Here is a 16,305-nt window from a genome sequence, read left to right as displayed (position 1 = left end):
TTTAATTTATCCAAACTTGATATTTTTTACAAAAATATATAAATAATTCTATATATATTTGATTTGACATATACCCAACATAACGTGAATTGACATAAAGATCCAAAGTTGACCCAAACCGAAAAATAATTGATCGAATATCGACGTGACCCAAAAATCAACTGATCTAATTTGATTCGACCCAAAATAATTGATCTAATATTGACCCGACCTAATACAAGAATCAACCCGACTTACTATAGACCCGAATAAAATTGAAACTCAAAATGACCCGACCCGGCTTACTATAAACTCGAATAAAACCGAAACCCGAAATGACCCATCTTTGCTTACGTGATAATAGTTTTCAAAAGTTTCTCAAAGTAAGAGCCAAAATGAAAATAAGAGAAAATAGTGTGCCAAAAAATGAAAAAAGGTATGAAATTTGTTCAAAATAAAAAAGTTGTAGTATTCCAATTTTTGACTAGTGACTAAAATATAATTTTTTAAAGTTTAGGGGTAAAAGTATAAACTTGTAAAAGTTTAGAGACAAAAAATGTAATTCTAAAAAGTTATGTATTTTATCATGTAAATGAACAGTTTGGCCTAAAACGAGAATTTTCGTGGGAATTATATTTTTGGTACGAGATTTGTGTTAAAAGCTATAAAGCGATAAAGATCGGCATAGGAATTGGATAATTGGATCGAGTCGGAATTTCATGAAAATTTGAAGGATGTTAGAAAGTGGTTAGAAATATTATTTCCATGTTTTATATCAGATAAATTTAGCTCAGATCAGCGTAATTTTTTCATATTTGTTCGAACAGTGGAATTTTAGTGACTAAAATGCAATTTTCAAAAAAATCATGGCCAAAGTAGAAAGTCAAAGTTAATTTTGTTCATCTTTGACTAAGGAATCTTTTAATGCAGAATATGACAATGGCACTTGGTAATTATCAAGGTTCATCAATGGTAAAAATGGAATTTCCTAAGAATTGAATTTTAAATTCAATTAAATTAGTTAAATGTCAAGTGTATTAGCTATTAAATACTAGAATAATGAAGAGAAATCAACATATTTTCAGCACATATCCAAGCTAGGGCCGAAACTACCATGGAGTTGAGGTAAGAATTTTATTTTTGATTTTTAAGGCTACATGATTGATTTTTGGACTAACTTGTGAAATAGAGAATTAATATACATGAAATTTTCTATCATTTGGTACCAATATTTCATGGTGAATATGATTATGTGTTGAGACTAAAATTTAGGGTTTATGTAGGGTTTAGGGTTGAGACACCAAGGATGGACAAAACGGCATATTTAGGCTTACAAAATCTAGGGAGAATAAGAAAAAGGATCTAGGTAGCATTAGGTTTATTAAGGACAACAATGGTGTTCTTTTAGCGAAAGATCATGATATTAAGATGGTTTGGGGCAGTTACTTCTTTGGCTTATTTAATGACGGTGCCTCTCCCTGTAGAGATAGTACCGTTGATGGGTCAGCCGACCATCATACTACGGCCAATGACTGCCCTACAAGTAGGATTGGGTTTGAGGAAGTCAAAATGGCTCTTAGAAAGATGGGAAGGGACAAAGCTGTCGGTCCTGATCAAATTCCTATCACTGTGTGGTTGGCCCTAGGAGAAGAGGGAGTTAAGTGGTTGACCAACATCTTTAATATTATTTTAGAGACTGCCAAGATGCCAGAGGAGTGGAGAGAGTCCACGGTGATACCAATCTATAAGAATAAAGGAGATCCCCAACGTTGTGGTAACTACAGAGGTATTAAACTACTCAGTCATACCATGAAGCTATGGGAAAGGGTGATAGAGGTTAGGTTGAGACAAGTTACTAGGGTTTCGGAAAATCAATTTGGCTTTATGCCAGGCAGGTCTACCACGAAGGCGATTCATCTACTTCGACGACATATAGAGAAATATAGGGAAAAGTCTAAAGATCTTCACATGGCATTCATTGACCTTGAGAAGGCTTATGATAGCGTTCCCCGAGATACGATCTGGAAGACTTTGGAAACGAGACGGATCTCAACTGCTTATATCCGGGTGATTCGTGATATGTATTGTAGATCTACTACACACGTCAGGACTACAGTTGGCAACACCGAGGCATTCCCAGTGGAAATCGGACTCCACCAGGGGTCAACACTTAGCCCTTACATCTTCGCCTTGATTATGGACGACATCTATTGTGCGACACCTGACGGTGTACCATGGTGTATGCTTTTCGCTGACGACATTGTCCTAGTTGCTGAAACAAAATCTGAGTTGAATAGTAGACTGGCTACCTGGAAGACTGCTTTGGAAGAAAAAGGTCTAAGGATCAATATTGAAAAGACAGAGTATTTATGTTCAAACTTCAGTGGGGACCAAAACAATGAAGATGTAGAAGTATGCATAGAAGGACACGTTATCCCCTCAAAGGATTGTTTCAAGTACCTAGGGTCTATGATACATAAAGATGGGGGTGTAGAAGATGACGTTACACACCGTATAAAGGCGGGATGGCTAAAGTGGAGGGATGCTACTGGAGTTTTGTGTGACAAGAAGGTGCCTCTAAAACTTAAGGGAAAATTTTATAGAATGGCAATAAGACCAGCACTGCTGTATGGATCAGAATGTTGGGCAACCAAGAAGGATCATGTAAGGAGGATAGAGGCCGCAGAAATGAGAATGCTTCGATGGACATGCGGTAGGACTCTGTGGGTTATGACAACAAACTCTGCTATTAGGATGTCCTTGGGGGTGGTGTATGTTTTCGAAAAATTGAGGGAGGGAAGACTACGGTGGTTTGGGCATGTTCTTAGGCGACTACCGTCGGATGCGGTCAGGATGGTAGAGTCAATTACAGTCGACGGTGCCAAAAGGCGAGGACGACCAAGGCGGAAGTGGGAAGACTGCTTGAGATCTGATTTGATGGATTTAGCCCTTACCGAGGACATGACCTCTGATAGGAAAGTATGGAGACTCAAAACTAGGGTAGTCGAGTAGTGTGGGTAACTTCTACTTTTTATACGTTTCTGTTATTGGTATTTATGAAGGCTTAGAACTGGGCTTGCTTTCGTTGACTTCTGTGTAACATTCTCTTCACTTTTAAATTTAGTCGGGTCTTACGTTTCTGTCTATATGCAGAGATTTTTTTCGTATGGATTTATTTGCAGGGATTACTGCCCAAGTACAAACGCGCATATGATATTAATGTCTGCATATGAATACTGTTCAACTCTGTATTTATGTATTTATTTATACATGCATTGCACTTTATCTATATTTTTAATTTTCTGACTGCCGGAGGTCTTCCACGGAAGCTACTCTCAACCTGGCGTTGGGGGCAGCCTACTACCCTACCTCCCCCTTACCCCATTGCATATGGGAATTGGGTTTTGTTGTTGTTGTTGTAGGGTTTAGGGATTTTAAAAGATTGATGAAGGATTTTTTATGTTTTGATGTTAGTGATTAATCCTAAGGCATGTATGATGATTAAAATTAATTGTTCATGCTATATGATATTCGGCCATGCTACGATTTTAGAGAGTGATTGGATTTTGATTTAATTTGATGTTATTATGATTAGAATGGCATGAATATGATGTTAGGAAGTTGAATTCATGCTTGAAATTGAATGAAAATCATGCCTAAAGCTACTTGAAATATTCGGCCATATGAAGAAATTAGGGAAAATTATGGAAAAATTCCCTATGGTCTACAAATTATATTAGAAGTATTTTATGAGACTTGGAGATCAATTTGGATCAAGTTGGAAGATTGAAATAGAAAAAGGGTTAATATACAAGTTTTGAGAATTGTGGGATATTATTGCAAGAATGTGATATTTGGAGGGTTCAATGCTGATTTAATATTTGAAAGGCTGAAAAATTAAGTTATAAAGTTGGTTGGAACCAAATTACAAGTTTGACAAAGTTTAAGGTCAGAATTCAAAAAGTCCCAAAACTTCAAGGACTTGTTTGTTACTTTGAAAACATGTTGGTATTATTTTGAAATAAGAAATAGCAATGCTGGAAATTTTAGTTATATCCTGATTTTTAAGTTTAAATATTGAGTTGTGATCAAATTTCAAGTTTATCAAATTGAGTGGTTGAATTTGAAAAGTTAAGAAAGTTTGGGATGAAATTGCAAGGTTTTGAATGTTAAAGTATTAGTTGAGAATTTTATTAAGGCACTGGAAATTTTATAAATTAAAATGCAATGATCATAATGGTGAAGGATCATTATGAATTTAATGGAAAAATTAAGATAGTTTTAGAAAGAATTTATAATTAGTGACTTCATTGTGTAATTGGCAAAAGTTGAAGGATTGATAATGGAAATAAATATTTATGGAATTTAACGAATACTTTGAGAAGTTTGAAATTTTGAGGGAAGTACGGTTTAGTTTTATATCGATTTAAGTATCGATTTTGTTTCTATCGAATTTTATATTTAAGCTTAGATTATGTTAGTTCGATACTAACATATAGTTTGAATATTTTATGTTATTGTATGATGTTGCCAGACCAAGATAAATCTAGTGAACCAAGTAACTCGAAAGGGAAGGAAAAAAGTACGGGATTGAGAAGATTATTGTGAAGAAGGTTCGATAGTAAGGCAAAGGTAAGTGCATTTAATTTGTATTTATGTTATCGTACAAACATTGGCTTGTGATGAGCCACTGACGGAGTTACTACGGTAATAAGTAACTCCTAATGTTATATGAATTGTGGTTCAATCCTATATGTTCATTTGGTAAGCTTATAGAATTATGGAATCAGTTAAGGATGCTAATTAAAGAAAGTTGTCTAAATTTTTTTATTTGAATAGTGAGTTTATAAAATTTACTATAAATTATGAAGAATTGATTAGAGGACGATCTTATACCATTGGATTCGTATGTCAGTATAGTTTCATTTACAATAGACGGCTACTGATTTTGAGCTGTATACGAAAAGATATAAATTTTTAATCGATAATAGATCAGAAAACAAGGTCAAAACAGCTTCTGTCATACAACTTTGCAAATTCGTTATAAATTGTACAAGTTGAACTAGAAGAAGAGACATATATGGTTAGATTCGTATTCGAGTCTAGTTTTTAGTGGTATTAATGGAATAATTTTTAAGTATATATATTAATACAAAATAATTTTTCTTTGAAGATAGTGTAAACTGCCAAAGCATGAAATTTTGATAAAATTGGATAGTTGAAGCATTTGAGAACAAAGGATTAATTCTAAAGCATAGTGAGGCTTATGTTTTAATTTATTAAGTGTCAAAGTGAATGCAATTTTTTTATTTAGTTATTTTGATTGAGGACGACTTGTGATAAGTCAACATTGTATTATTTAAAGTATGATTTTATATCTTAAGTACGAATGATTTTCAACATGTTTATACATGTTTTAAGAATGTTTAGGGTACGAACTACCCAATTTATAATTTTTATGAGAATGTTTGAAAATTGATTATCAGTTGAAATATTGATTATGAAACGAACAAGATATAATCGAAAAGCCCATTGTATATTGACTTGAGAGTCGTATGTACATTTGACATGTCATTAAGTGGGTACTTATCAGTTATTAGTTCAGCTATGGTACATTTGTGTACCCTATGATCAGTACCGTTGGTAAATAGTTTATGGTTGCACTTAAGTGCATCATATCTCAGTTCAGTTATGAGTGGCACCATGATGTGTCTAGTGCACACCTTACTCACGTACCTTGTGTTCTCATAAATATGCATTCACCTATGAAAATGAATATGAATGTTATGATTGACATTTCAGTTAACAGAAATCATGATATGAATATTTTATCAGATATTATTATTCATAATCATTATGAAAGGATTATGAGTTGTCTATGATATTTGATATTGATTTACATGATTTTGATAAAATCATGAGATGTTGACTTTCAAGTTTTCAGAAGAAAATCAATTTGAATAGCACGGTTTGAAAATTTTAATGTTTTATTTAAATTATAGTTTTATGAAATATTATTTTATAAAATTCATGTTTTATATCACTTCAACTATGTTTGGTCTCACAAAGTTTTACTTAGCGTGTGATGATTTTCAAGCGTAGGTTTGAATAAAGAAAAGGGTGTGAAGGAAGGTGTTTGATAGCATCTTATGGAAATCAATCCTATCGACAGTATCAGTAAGATATCCTACTTTTGATTTATTAGTGACATGTATGTTATATTTGTTGGGTTGCTTCATCAGATTTATTTTAAAAAGGGTATGTAATAGTAATTTTAGGACTGTTTTAATTTTGGTAAATATTAGCTATAATCGTATATATGAATGAATATTATATATGAATGAATATTATAAACGGTTATAAAATGGTTTTAAATCAAGAAATATTAGGCAGTTGTATATAAATATGATGTAACACCTTTAACTCATATATTGTACTCTTACGAGTTAAAGATATCACATCAAATATTCAAAACATTTTATAACTCAAAATAGGTAAAATCTGGTTTCTTTCACAAATTTCACATTTGTACATTTATTATTAAATAAATAATCAGATGAATTCAAAATGTAATATTTAAACTCCTAATTCAAATCCAATCTCAGGTAGTAACAAGCCGTTATGCTTTATTCATATATTAAATAAAACTGTCTAATTTAAAATCCCATTTAAAATACCTTTTAAAGCATGATTTAGTATCATAATATATGTTTATATTAAATTATATTTAATATTAACCATGCTTCTAGTTTGCAAACACTTTTTACTCGTATACATGTCGGCTAGAAAATTTTGAAACACAGTCTGATGTCATTACTATTACCTTTAAATATTCCTTAGTGATCATGCCAAACTCAGCTCCTTACTCTTTCCGCTTTGATTTACCTATGCGTGAAAATCATCACGCTAAGTATACACTTAGTGAGGTAATCAATATAAATATATTCAAGGCAATGCAACACATAGATGTAAACAATAATAACATTCAATGCATTATGACCACTTTACCTATATTTCCAATCATGCTACTAATATGAACATGATATGAATCACATATAAATTTCTTACCAATATACTTGTCATGTATTCCATAAGCTCATAAGTTTATTCACTTGTTTATCATTTATTAACCAATAAACCATAGTTCAAACTTACCCCTATGAAGACCATGGGTATTCTGAGTCAAAAATGCACCGAAGTGCTTACTATATGCATTGAGTGTCCTTACACACCACAGTGTTGCACTGGGCATCCTTACACACTACAATGTTGTACTAAGTGTCCTTACATACTATAGTACCATATGCACTAAGTGTCCTTACACACCATAGTGTTGCACTAAGTGTCCTTACACATTATAATGCTAATCTGGTTATACAGTTGATAGACTCTATGATATGCCAATTACACCTTGCCCTTCAATGACTTACTTGGGCATATAGTCTATTTTATTTGATCCATCCATGGCAAAGTATACTATCATAATTTAACATTGGACAGTTCATACCTGAAATTCCATTCATGATAAATATCATATATGTTCATAATAAACATCATATGTAACGATCAATGATCAATGCATTTTATATTTAACATTTGACATATTTAGAATATGTCAAATATATGATGATGACATAAATATCATGCCAACATAAATAAGGTAAACTTATCACAAGTTCTACCGATGATGTATAAAACATCCATGTATACTGTTATGCATGCATTGCACTCACTTTGACATTATATACAAGTCAAAATATACGTCTCACTAAGCTTTAACTTGATCGTTTTCTTCTAATTTGGTTAAATCCCAAAATTTATCATAATTCCATATCCTAACAGTTTGCATTATTTTTAAAGAAATATTATTCTGTATTAATCTACATACTGAAAAATTATTATGTTTATATCACTAGAAAATAAATTCGAATACGAATCTAACTATATAACGCATTCCTTCTATTTTAATTTGTACTATTTATAATGAATTTTCAAAGTTAAACAAAATCTATTTTTAGCAAAATCAGTTGCCCCATTTTTTTGACCTATTCTCGGTTAAATTTTTTTATCTTTTTTCTATATACATCGATATTAAATTAGTCATGTGAAACTTCAACATCTTCATAATCATATTCGACTCGTCGAAACATATTAAAAAAGCAAAATCATTCGTCTCATAGCTTTCGTTGCTCTATTTAAATCCGTGCTACATCAGTCAACTAGACCGAGTTAAAAATGCACTCAAAATTCCCCATACACGCACCAATACACATCATAATGTTCATTCACGCTGGCTCTACATGCATTTTGCCAGGTAGGGTTTAATATTACACATTATTAACTTCCTCCTCTATTCCAACAACATTTTACAACATCAGCGAAGAAGGGATACACTACTACTACATACTAACCTACCATTGAGCTCCCTGAATCACTACTCCACCAGAAGCTGACTGAAAAACTCGTCGTCATTGATCGCACATAATGCCACCATTTAGGTGGGATATAAAGCATTTCTCCTTCCTCTAGGATGCAGTCTATGAATTCTAAGTCACGCACCTTCGGGAACTCCACCTCATCTATGTTGTCAAGATCAACCTACATTTCCATACTTTTTTTGTCAGTGCTCGTCACTAAAGCTTTTCACAGAATCAGGAGAAAGAGAGACAGAAGCCAGTAAAGAAGTTCCATAAACAGAAGGCCTACAGAGAGCTCTAGATGAAATCCAGAAGTAGTTCACTGCCTTCTTTCGTCCCAAGAAGCGGCATTAGACGTTACAGCTTTAACATTTTCATAATGGTTAAGCAGGTACCTGGCTAGAATTGCAGAGCATAGTTTCGCTGTATGGGTAAAGCTCCTCAGAACATGAAGCAGAATAGAGTCTCACATACTTTTTACCAACAACCTAAACATAAGGAACAGAATATCGATCGAGATTAAATCCATAACAGATAGGACTAAAGTAGATCATCCACCAACAATGCGCATAGGAAATGCAGCAGCACAAGGGTAATGAAAAATGCCAGAAAACAGTTTCAATTACTTGTTATGAAAAAGGAAGTCTGTGAGAGTCGAGCATGTAGAGAAAGGTGAATTAGTATAGTTATTCGAGTCAATACTCGTGAAGAGAAGCATAAGTCAATAATCACCAATGAATTATGGGTGCTCTTGAACATCACAACTCAAATGCTACATGCCAACTTAACACACTTTTACCCCTTTCCTAATGAAGATGATAGATTGAAGGGTCCTTAGGAGCCAAAAATCAAACCACATCTTTTAATTAGCAGTCTGGACATCCAATTTTGCACACAACTATAGCATAATAGCAATATGTAACAATGTTGATTACGATTACTTCCCTGATTAAGATGATTTCCATGATGGAATCATCTCTTTAATACAGCTCATTTTAAGGAGCCCTTGAGTTGCTGTTAATCATAATTAAGTAAAAGAAAAGGAAATTCATTTTTTTGACTCATCCCGTAGGATTGTAATTAGTCATTTACAAATCTAAATTGGTTCTAGGCAATCCCAATTTAATGCCTACTATAGACACGGGTGCATAGGAAAGATGAGACAAGCTACTGCATCTATTATGATCTAAGCTCCAAAACAGAAAACAAACTCAGGACGTATTAAAGCAGTTTGTAGATTCATAGTTCCCCCAATCTCAAGACGTATTAAAGCAGTTTCATGGAACCATGATTCACCTTATCATTTGTTAGGAATAATCAGTTCATGCCAATACCTGAGCAAGTATATTATGGTGTGGATCATGGTGCAAAGGTGTCACTGTCCCAGCTGGACCAAACCATGCATTCAGAGATCTCAGCTCCCCACCACCAGCATAACAATACTCAGGAATAGAAATGTCCTTCCGTAAATCATTTATCTGCCATTGTAACAAATAACATAACAGGCCTTCTGTACAAAACAGTGATATTAGATCTTCCGAAGAATACATATAAGAAAGAGGATATTAGTACCTGATCAAACAATTGGTGCTGTGCAAGATATGTGGGGACCTTACTAGTACAGCCATTCGATTGAACCCTCTCAAGAAACTCGGAAAATGTAATAAGATCTTGCTTCCAATCTGAACATAAGTAATTTTTTCCAACCTGAAAAGCATTCCAAACTTTACCAGTTTCCTGTTAAAATACGAAGTAATGCATTCACTGCAATTATTATTGCCAAAAATAAATGAAAAGAGAAATGGAACTATAGTTTTCAATAATAAAAACTCGAATTTTTAGTGACAATAACTAGGCAGTGAAGTTAAAAAACAGTTTTACAAAATTCTAAAGACTTCATTTTTTTGGCTCCCAAATCCCCAGGTTCCTTCAATTAACCATTTCCTTTTTTAAGGTAGTTACCAATAATTTTCTACAGCAAAAGTTTCTAATACATCAATTCCCTTTTATTTTGAAACTTCCAAATGCTTTTAAATGATAAGAACTTATAGACCCAACTACAGTAGTCCTTCTCTGAAAGATTTGTACACCAAAAGAAAGATCTGAAGCTTTTTGTCCATTACGATAATTAAGAATAATCTTATGGCCTGGAAAAGGATTTCATTCTCATATTCTTTTCTCACAAAATTGCTTGAGAACTACACATGATCACATAATAAGAAAAACAACCTAAGAAAAGCCATATGGTAACTCACAGTAAGGAAAGGTTAGGTTAGGAAAAAGTTAGGAATAAAAGCAATAATGGCTACATCCACCAAGGATTAATAATCAGTTGGGATACACTAAGAGATCAATCATTCAGTAACCTTACAATCAGTAATAACTCTCAGCCATGTGACTCTTGGCAGGTGCCTAAAGATGAAGTAAACTAATTACAAGGCCAAAAAAGAAACAAAAGCATAAGGACCTTTAACCTATCAGTAGCTCATTTAGCTTATGACAACAAAAATTGTCTTGAAAATCAAACTAAAACTATCACAATGTATAATACAAAAGACGAGTTGCAAACCACATTAGATTACCAAGATTAGCTTAAATGCTGGGAGCAACTCGGTAACAAAGACATTCTCAGTTAAGTGACTCAATATTGTTTTGTTAAGTACATGTACCATGCTGTGGACCAATCCCAGATCAGAGAAACACCTAAACTTCAAATTATGTAGAAGAAAATAAAAAAAGGACTATTTTAGAAAACTATATATGTAGCTAGGGGAAAAGCATATGCATATTTCAAGAAAACAGAATATAACAGAGCATAAGTTACAAATCTGATCAAAAAAAGAAAGGAAAGGAAGATTAATCACCTCAACCGGAACAGTACGATCACCAGCAACCCCTCTTAAGTAATCCATATCATTCCACCTTGTCGTGGCTGGCCAGTGAGCCATGCAATCAGTAATTATAACTGGAGAACCCGAGAGGAAATACTCACATAGAAATGCCTCTAGAGATAGGGCGGACCTCTTCGCCACAATCTTGGAAGAAAGTGACCTTATTGGCAAAATTTGTAGTACCTATAGGATCAAAAGGAAAAATCATCAGTGATTAAATTCAGATATCATACAACTACACCAGCTTCTCTTTACCAGAAATATACCAACCATCCTGTTCATAAAATAATAAATCAACAAGAACAGGAGCTAGCAACATGACAAAATGACATAATGCATGTAATGAATATATATAAGAACTAAAGAAATGGCAAATGGTAAAGTTTCCCTATTTTCACTTTGAAGAATAAATACTAGATATTAAAAGAATAGACAACTACAACTTCCAAAAGTTGAATACCCTTGTGGAATTCTCAGGTGTGAGTGTGTCTTAAAAAGATTTTCTCCGCCCTTTGTCTTGTGAGCATGTGTCTGTACATCATAGTTATGCTTAAGTTTTTTACAAAATAAAAACAAGAAATAGACTGCAGTATATTATAGAATCAGTAAAGCTACTGGTGAATTCCTATACTATAGGTTTAGAATCAACCAGTCTCTCTATATAAAAGTGAGCAATTTAGTCATTCTACATTTATTTTGAAGCATATACAAGGTCAAATGTTACAAAATGCAGACTTATTATGTTTTAAAGTGAAATAGAAAAAAGACAGAAAATGTTAGTCATTCTAGTGTTTTAAAATGCTGAATTTTAGATTTTACTTTTTTCCCATGACATTTTAAAATTTAAACACAAGTTAGCATTTCTTTAACATTCAAGATTACTGCCATTTAAAATTTTACCTCTGCTTCAAAATTAACTGTTTCAGCCGATAGTACAGGGACTTGTCAAGTAGTTTAACAAATAGAATTAGTTTAATGATGAGTTACAGAAGAAAATCTAGATACTTGTAACTGTCAGCATCAAATCCAAATTAACCACAAAGATAAGAAGGGAAATTCCTATTGATAATATCCTCAACGTTTTAGCTCATTGAAGGCATAAGCATAAATGAAGCAGTAATCAAATCATCAATATGAACTCAAGGAAAAAAAGGATGTTATAAATAGTATTCATCTATACTACATATAATATCATCAATTAAGCAAAGTACAGAAAAGAAAAAAGAGCAAAATGTAAGTTATAATAATAACATGAATTCAGAGGTCTATAGGTCCTGTAACTTTGGAGGAATATCTACCCACTAAAAAATAGTCATATTTTTGTTCTTATACTTCTTTAAAATAACAAAAATACTGAATTATGGTTTACACACAAAAAGGAACCAAAGCTAAGAGAGTTGCCCGATTTCAACAGATATACACAAAAATGATGATCATACAGAGAGAAAAACAAAAGGAAATAAAAAGTAAACCAAACCAAAAAGCTCAAAGATCCAAGACGCTTATGTAGTACAAGTACAACGAACCGGATGACCTCTAAACTCACATAAACAAGAATAAGAAACTCAAAAGTGATTCCACATTTGAGCATTTTCTTTTTCTTCCAATAATTTAATGAAGCAATATGTTCTACAACATCCACAAGGGGATTGAACACACACACACTATAATCAATTCCCAGAAGAGGGAAAAGGCATTAGATCTTCATTTGGTTTTTGAGTTTTCTACCGAAATTTTATTTGATGAAAAGCAAAAGCAAATAGTAAAGTTCATAATCTTTTTCAATTAAAAAGAAAATGTAACATACATTTGAGTATAATTCTATCATGCAAAAGGAAAATATACCAGATTATTCAGATATCGGTGGTTATACCAAAAATATATATCCTAGCATGCATAAAACACACTTTTGGTTTCAATATCAAAAGCCATAGCCACAAGGAAACTACAATAAACCCCAAACATAACCAATTAACATTTTTACTATGTTTAATATTATCATAAATATTAGTATTAATTCATGATTAGTCAAAATAATATTATAACAATTGGATTTTCAATTGAACGAATGTGAATATATTGCATGCAATTTTCTACCTAGAAATATCACCAGACTTTAAAAAGTTCCGACTTCATAAGAACAAGCAAGAGTTTTTTCACCCTTTTACAGTAGAAAACGAACCTTACCTCGGACTTATCGAATTCCCGTGGAGGAACCAGTAATCCAGACCTTGCATTTTCGCGACCATTATTATCATGAGCTATTCCGTTATGATACTGCCTGGACTTGGCGGCCGAAACGGCTTCGATTGCGGAGTCCAAATCCTTCCTAAGCAAAGGACCGCCCATTATGATCCCCAAGTCCAAAGACCTAAGAGCGTCTCTGAACTCGCCATTCGAGAAATGGAACTTGGCCACGTGGAGGCACGCCATGGAGTAAGCGTCACGCCAGACGGGGAGAACAGAGTGCCAAGGGCCAGAGTGAAGCTGCTCCCAGGCCATCTCACACGCCGCCTCGGCAGCTCGTTGGTCACCGGCGGCGGCTAATGTGGCCATGCGGGTAAAAGCGTAGCCTCCGTGAGAGGTTATGGATTGGAGGAGGGCGGGGGACTCGGAGTCCAGCGTGGGTGTTGAGATGGCGGCGGCGGGAGAGTACATGGGTGCAGGACGGCAGTTGAGAGTTGCAGATAGGGGTATTATTGGGGAGATAGTTCGGCGAGAATGCTCTTTTTAATGATTAGTTGAGACTTGGGAGGAAGATATTTGAAGAGATATTTATAGTTCAATTCAACGCTCTTGCAATCACTTTTTCTTCTTCTTTCTAGAATCTACGATTTCTTATTGAATAAATGCGACAAGATGTCGTGATTTCTTTTTCTTTGAGTTTATTATATATGTTTTGACAAGAAGAGTTTATTATATCTTTTTATTATTTAGTTAACAGTTAAATATTAATTTAAATATAATAAAATTTATTAATTAATTTTAATTTATAATTTTTGTATGACACGTTAATTTTTTTTTATAAAACACGTTAAATTTAAATTGACAATTAGTATTTAAATTGATTGTTAAATCGAAAAAAGATAAATTAAAACGATATTAGTTACTTCAAATATTTTATCATTTGAAGTTTTAAATTAAACATAATTTAAGAACATGCATTTTTTTATGATTAATTTAGGGTAAGTAGAGGTGTTATGGTTGGTTAGCCATATCGTTTGATCTAAACGGTCGATTAATCGTTATAACGGTTACTAAATTTTGTTAATCTTAATTTAACTATTAAGAAACGATTAACCACTAATGATTAACCGATATTAACTGTTCGATCAAGGATAGACCTTGGAGGGGCGGTCACTTCCTAAAAATATAAAATTACAGTATATTTTAGATTTTCTATATGTTTTCTATTAAAAAATCTATTTTCGCCCCCTCTAAAATTTTATAAGTTCAAGTTCACCCCTAACTTAAAATCATGCATTCGTCCCTGAGTTTTGATTATAGGTTAAATTTAGTTTAACCTATTACAATTTTTTTAAGACAAAACAACATGAAAGTTTCAAAGTTTCATAAACTTTACAAAGATATAAAACATATATATTTATGAAAAAGTTTACTTATTTATAGATGCATTTTATTTTGGCTTAATTATAAAACAAGTGCCCTAACTATATCAATTGTCCTCAAATAGGCGCCAAAACTATTTTTTTGAATCATCTAAGTTCTAACGTTACAAATGTTACCACTTTAGGTGCCCTAGCCATAACAACCGTTGAATTTTTCCGTTAAGTGACATGTGTTGAGTTTAGATAATTTTGAAATTAAAAAAAACCTTAAACTGTTTTTAAAATTTCAAAAATATTAAAAAATCTCAAAGCTTTGAAAACCCTAATTTCAATTCTTATACCTATGATGAATGTCGCCCTTTGCTGCCATTGCCACCGGTCAAACCTTCGACCAACTAAACCTCCACTTATGACCCTGTCAATCTATAACCCAACCAATTGGCAAACCCTATTGATGAATCAAACTCAACGAACCCCCAATTGAGGCGACACGACGACTCTGATGGCAACCACGATGGCACAGATAAATACGGCTGGCAAGAGTGGCGGTTGCGACTATGGTCGGCAAGGGTGAATGTAAGTTTAAGGTTAGAGATTTTAGGGTTTATTTTTAGGGATTCTTATGGATTTGGGACTTTTTTGTAATTTTAGGAAAAATAGGATTTTTTATAAATATGATATTTTTTATTAAAAATAAAATTGTCAGAGCATGACATGCGTCACTTAACGAAATTTTTTAACAATCGCTACGCCCCGAGCACCTAAAATGATAACGTTTGTAACATTAGGCACCTGATGATTAAGAAAAAAGTTTGGGCACCTATTTGGGACAAATGGTATAGTTTGAGCATTTATTTTATAATTAAGTATTTTATTTTTATAAAACATATATATTACGAGATATATTCATTTTTTGTTCAATTTAAAATCTTACGTGCATATTTATAAATTAACATATTTACTAAGATCAAGTTTAAAGTTTAAACCATATATTTTTTTTATCTATGTTCGATTTAATGTGCTATGATATAAAATAAATGTGATAACTAAAAAGTAAGAATGAACCATTTGGTTATATTTCTAATTTCATTTTATTTAAAAAATATAATTAATTTTAATTTATTAATAGTTAATCATTTATTAAAAATTTTAACTGAATATTTTTAACGGTTCTATTAACTTAAACCATTTAATCTTAACGGCTCAATTAATTAACTTGTACAATCTAACAGTTACACGGCTAATGGTTATGGAATATTTTGAACACCCATAAAGATAAGTACAAGATAATATATACAAAAATATAAATCTCAACCATTTATCATTAAACGCTCATACTTGACATTCATGGCACTCAAAGAATGTGTATTTTCTTACACAAATAGCATTCTATCTTTTTCTTTCATAATATTAGTGAAATGGTTGTCCCTTTTTCCCATATGTATGGGG

General features: G+C 32.8%; 1 protein-coding gene across 1 annotated transcript; it reads right to left on the bottom strand.

Moving 5' to 3' along the window:
* Positions 1-8,147: 8,147 nt before the first annotated feature.
* LOC120124365 (lysine-specific demethylase JMJ30-like) lies at positions 8,148-14,016 on the bottom strand. The gene is made up of 6 exons (XM_039143067.1): positions 13,475-14,016; positions 11,261-11,470; positions 9,969-10,103; positions 9,731-9,874; positions 8,792-8,884; positions 8,148-8,577 (listed from the first exon to the last, which is right to left on the bottom strand). The coding sequence occupies exons 1-6, from the start codon at positions 13,943-13,945 to the stop codon at positions 8,386-8,388; spliced, it is 1,245 nt and encodes a 414-aa protein (XP_038998998.1). The 5' UTR covers positions 13,946-14,016; the 3' UTR covers positions 8,148-8,385.
* Between the last annotated feature and the right edge of the window lie 2,289 nt (positions 14,017-16,305).

Source organism: Hibiscus syriacus, unplaced genomic scaffold (assembly GCF_006381635.1).
Source record: "Hibiscus syriacus cultivar Baekdansim isolate YM2019G1 unplaced genomic scaffold, ASM638163v2 tig00110418_pilon, whole genome shotgun sequence".
Taxonomy (NCBI): domain Eukaryota; kingdom Viridiplantae; phylum Streptophyta; class Magnoliopsida; order Malvales; family Malvaceae; genus Hibiscus; species Hibiscus syriacus.
The sequence above is the reverse complement of the archived record's forward strand: the minus strand, read 5'-3'. Positions and strand labels throughout refer to the sequence as shown.

Bases quoted from the DNA above. Each gene is read 5' to 3' on its own strand.
- LOC120124365 (XM_039143067.1), bottom strand. From the start codon at position 13,945: ATGTACTCTCCCGCCGCCGCCATCTCAACACCCACGCTGGACTCCGAG. The intron at 10,104-11,260 runs GTGATTAATCTT...AATGCTTTTCAG, and splicing joins ATCGTACTGTTCCGGTTGAG to GTTGGAAAAAATTACTTATG. The intron at 8,578-8,791 runs GTACCTGCTTAA...ATGGAAATGTAG, and splicing joins TGCTCTGCAATTCTAGCCAG to GTTGATCTTGACAACATAGA.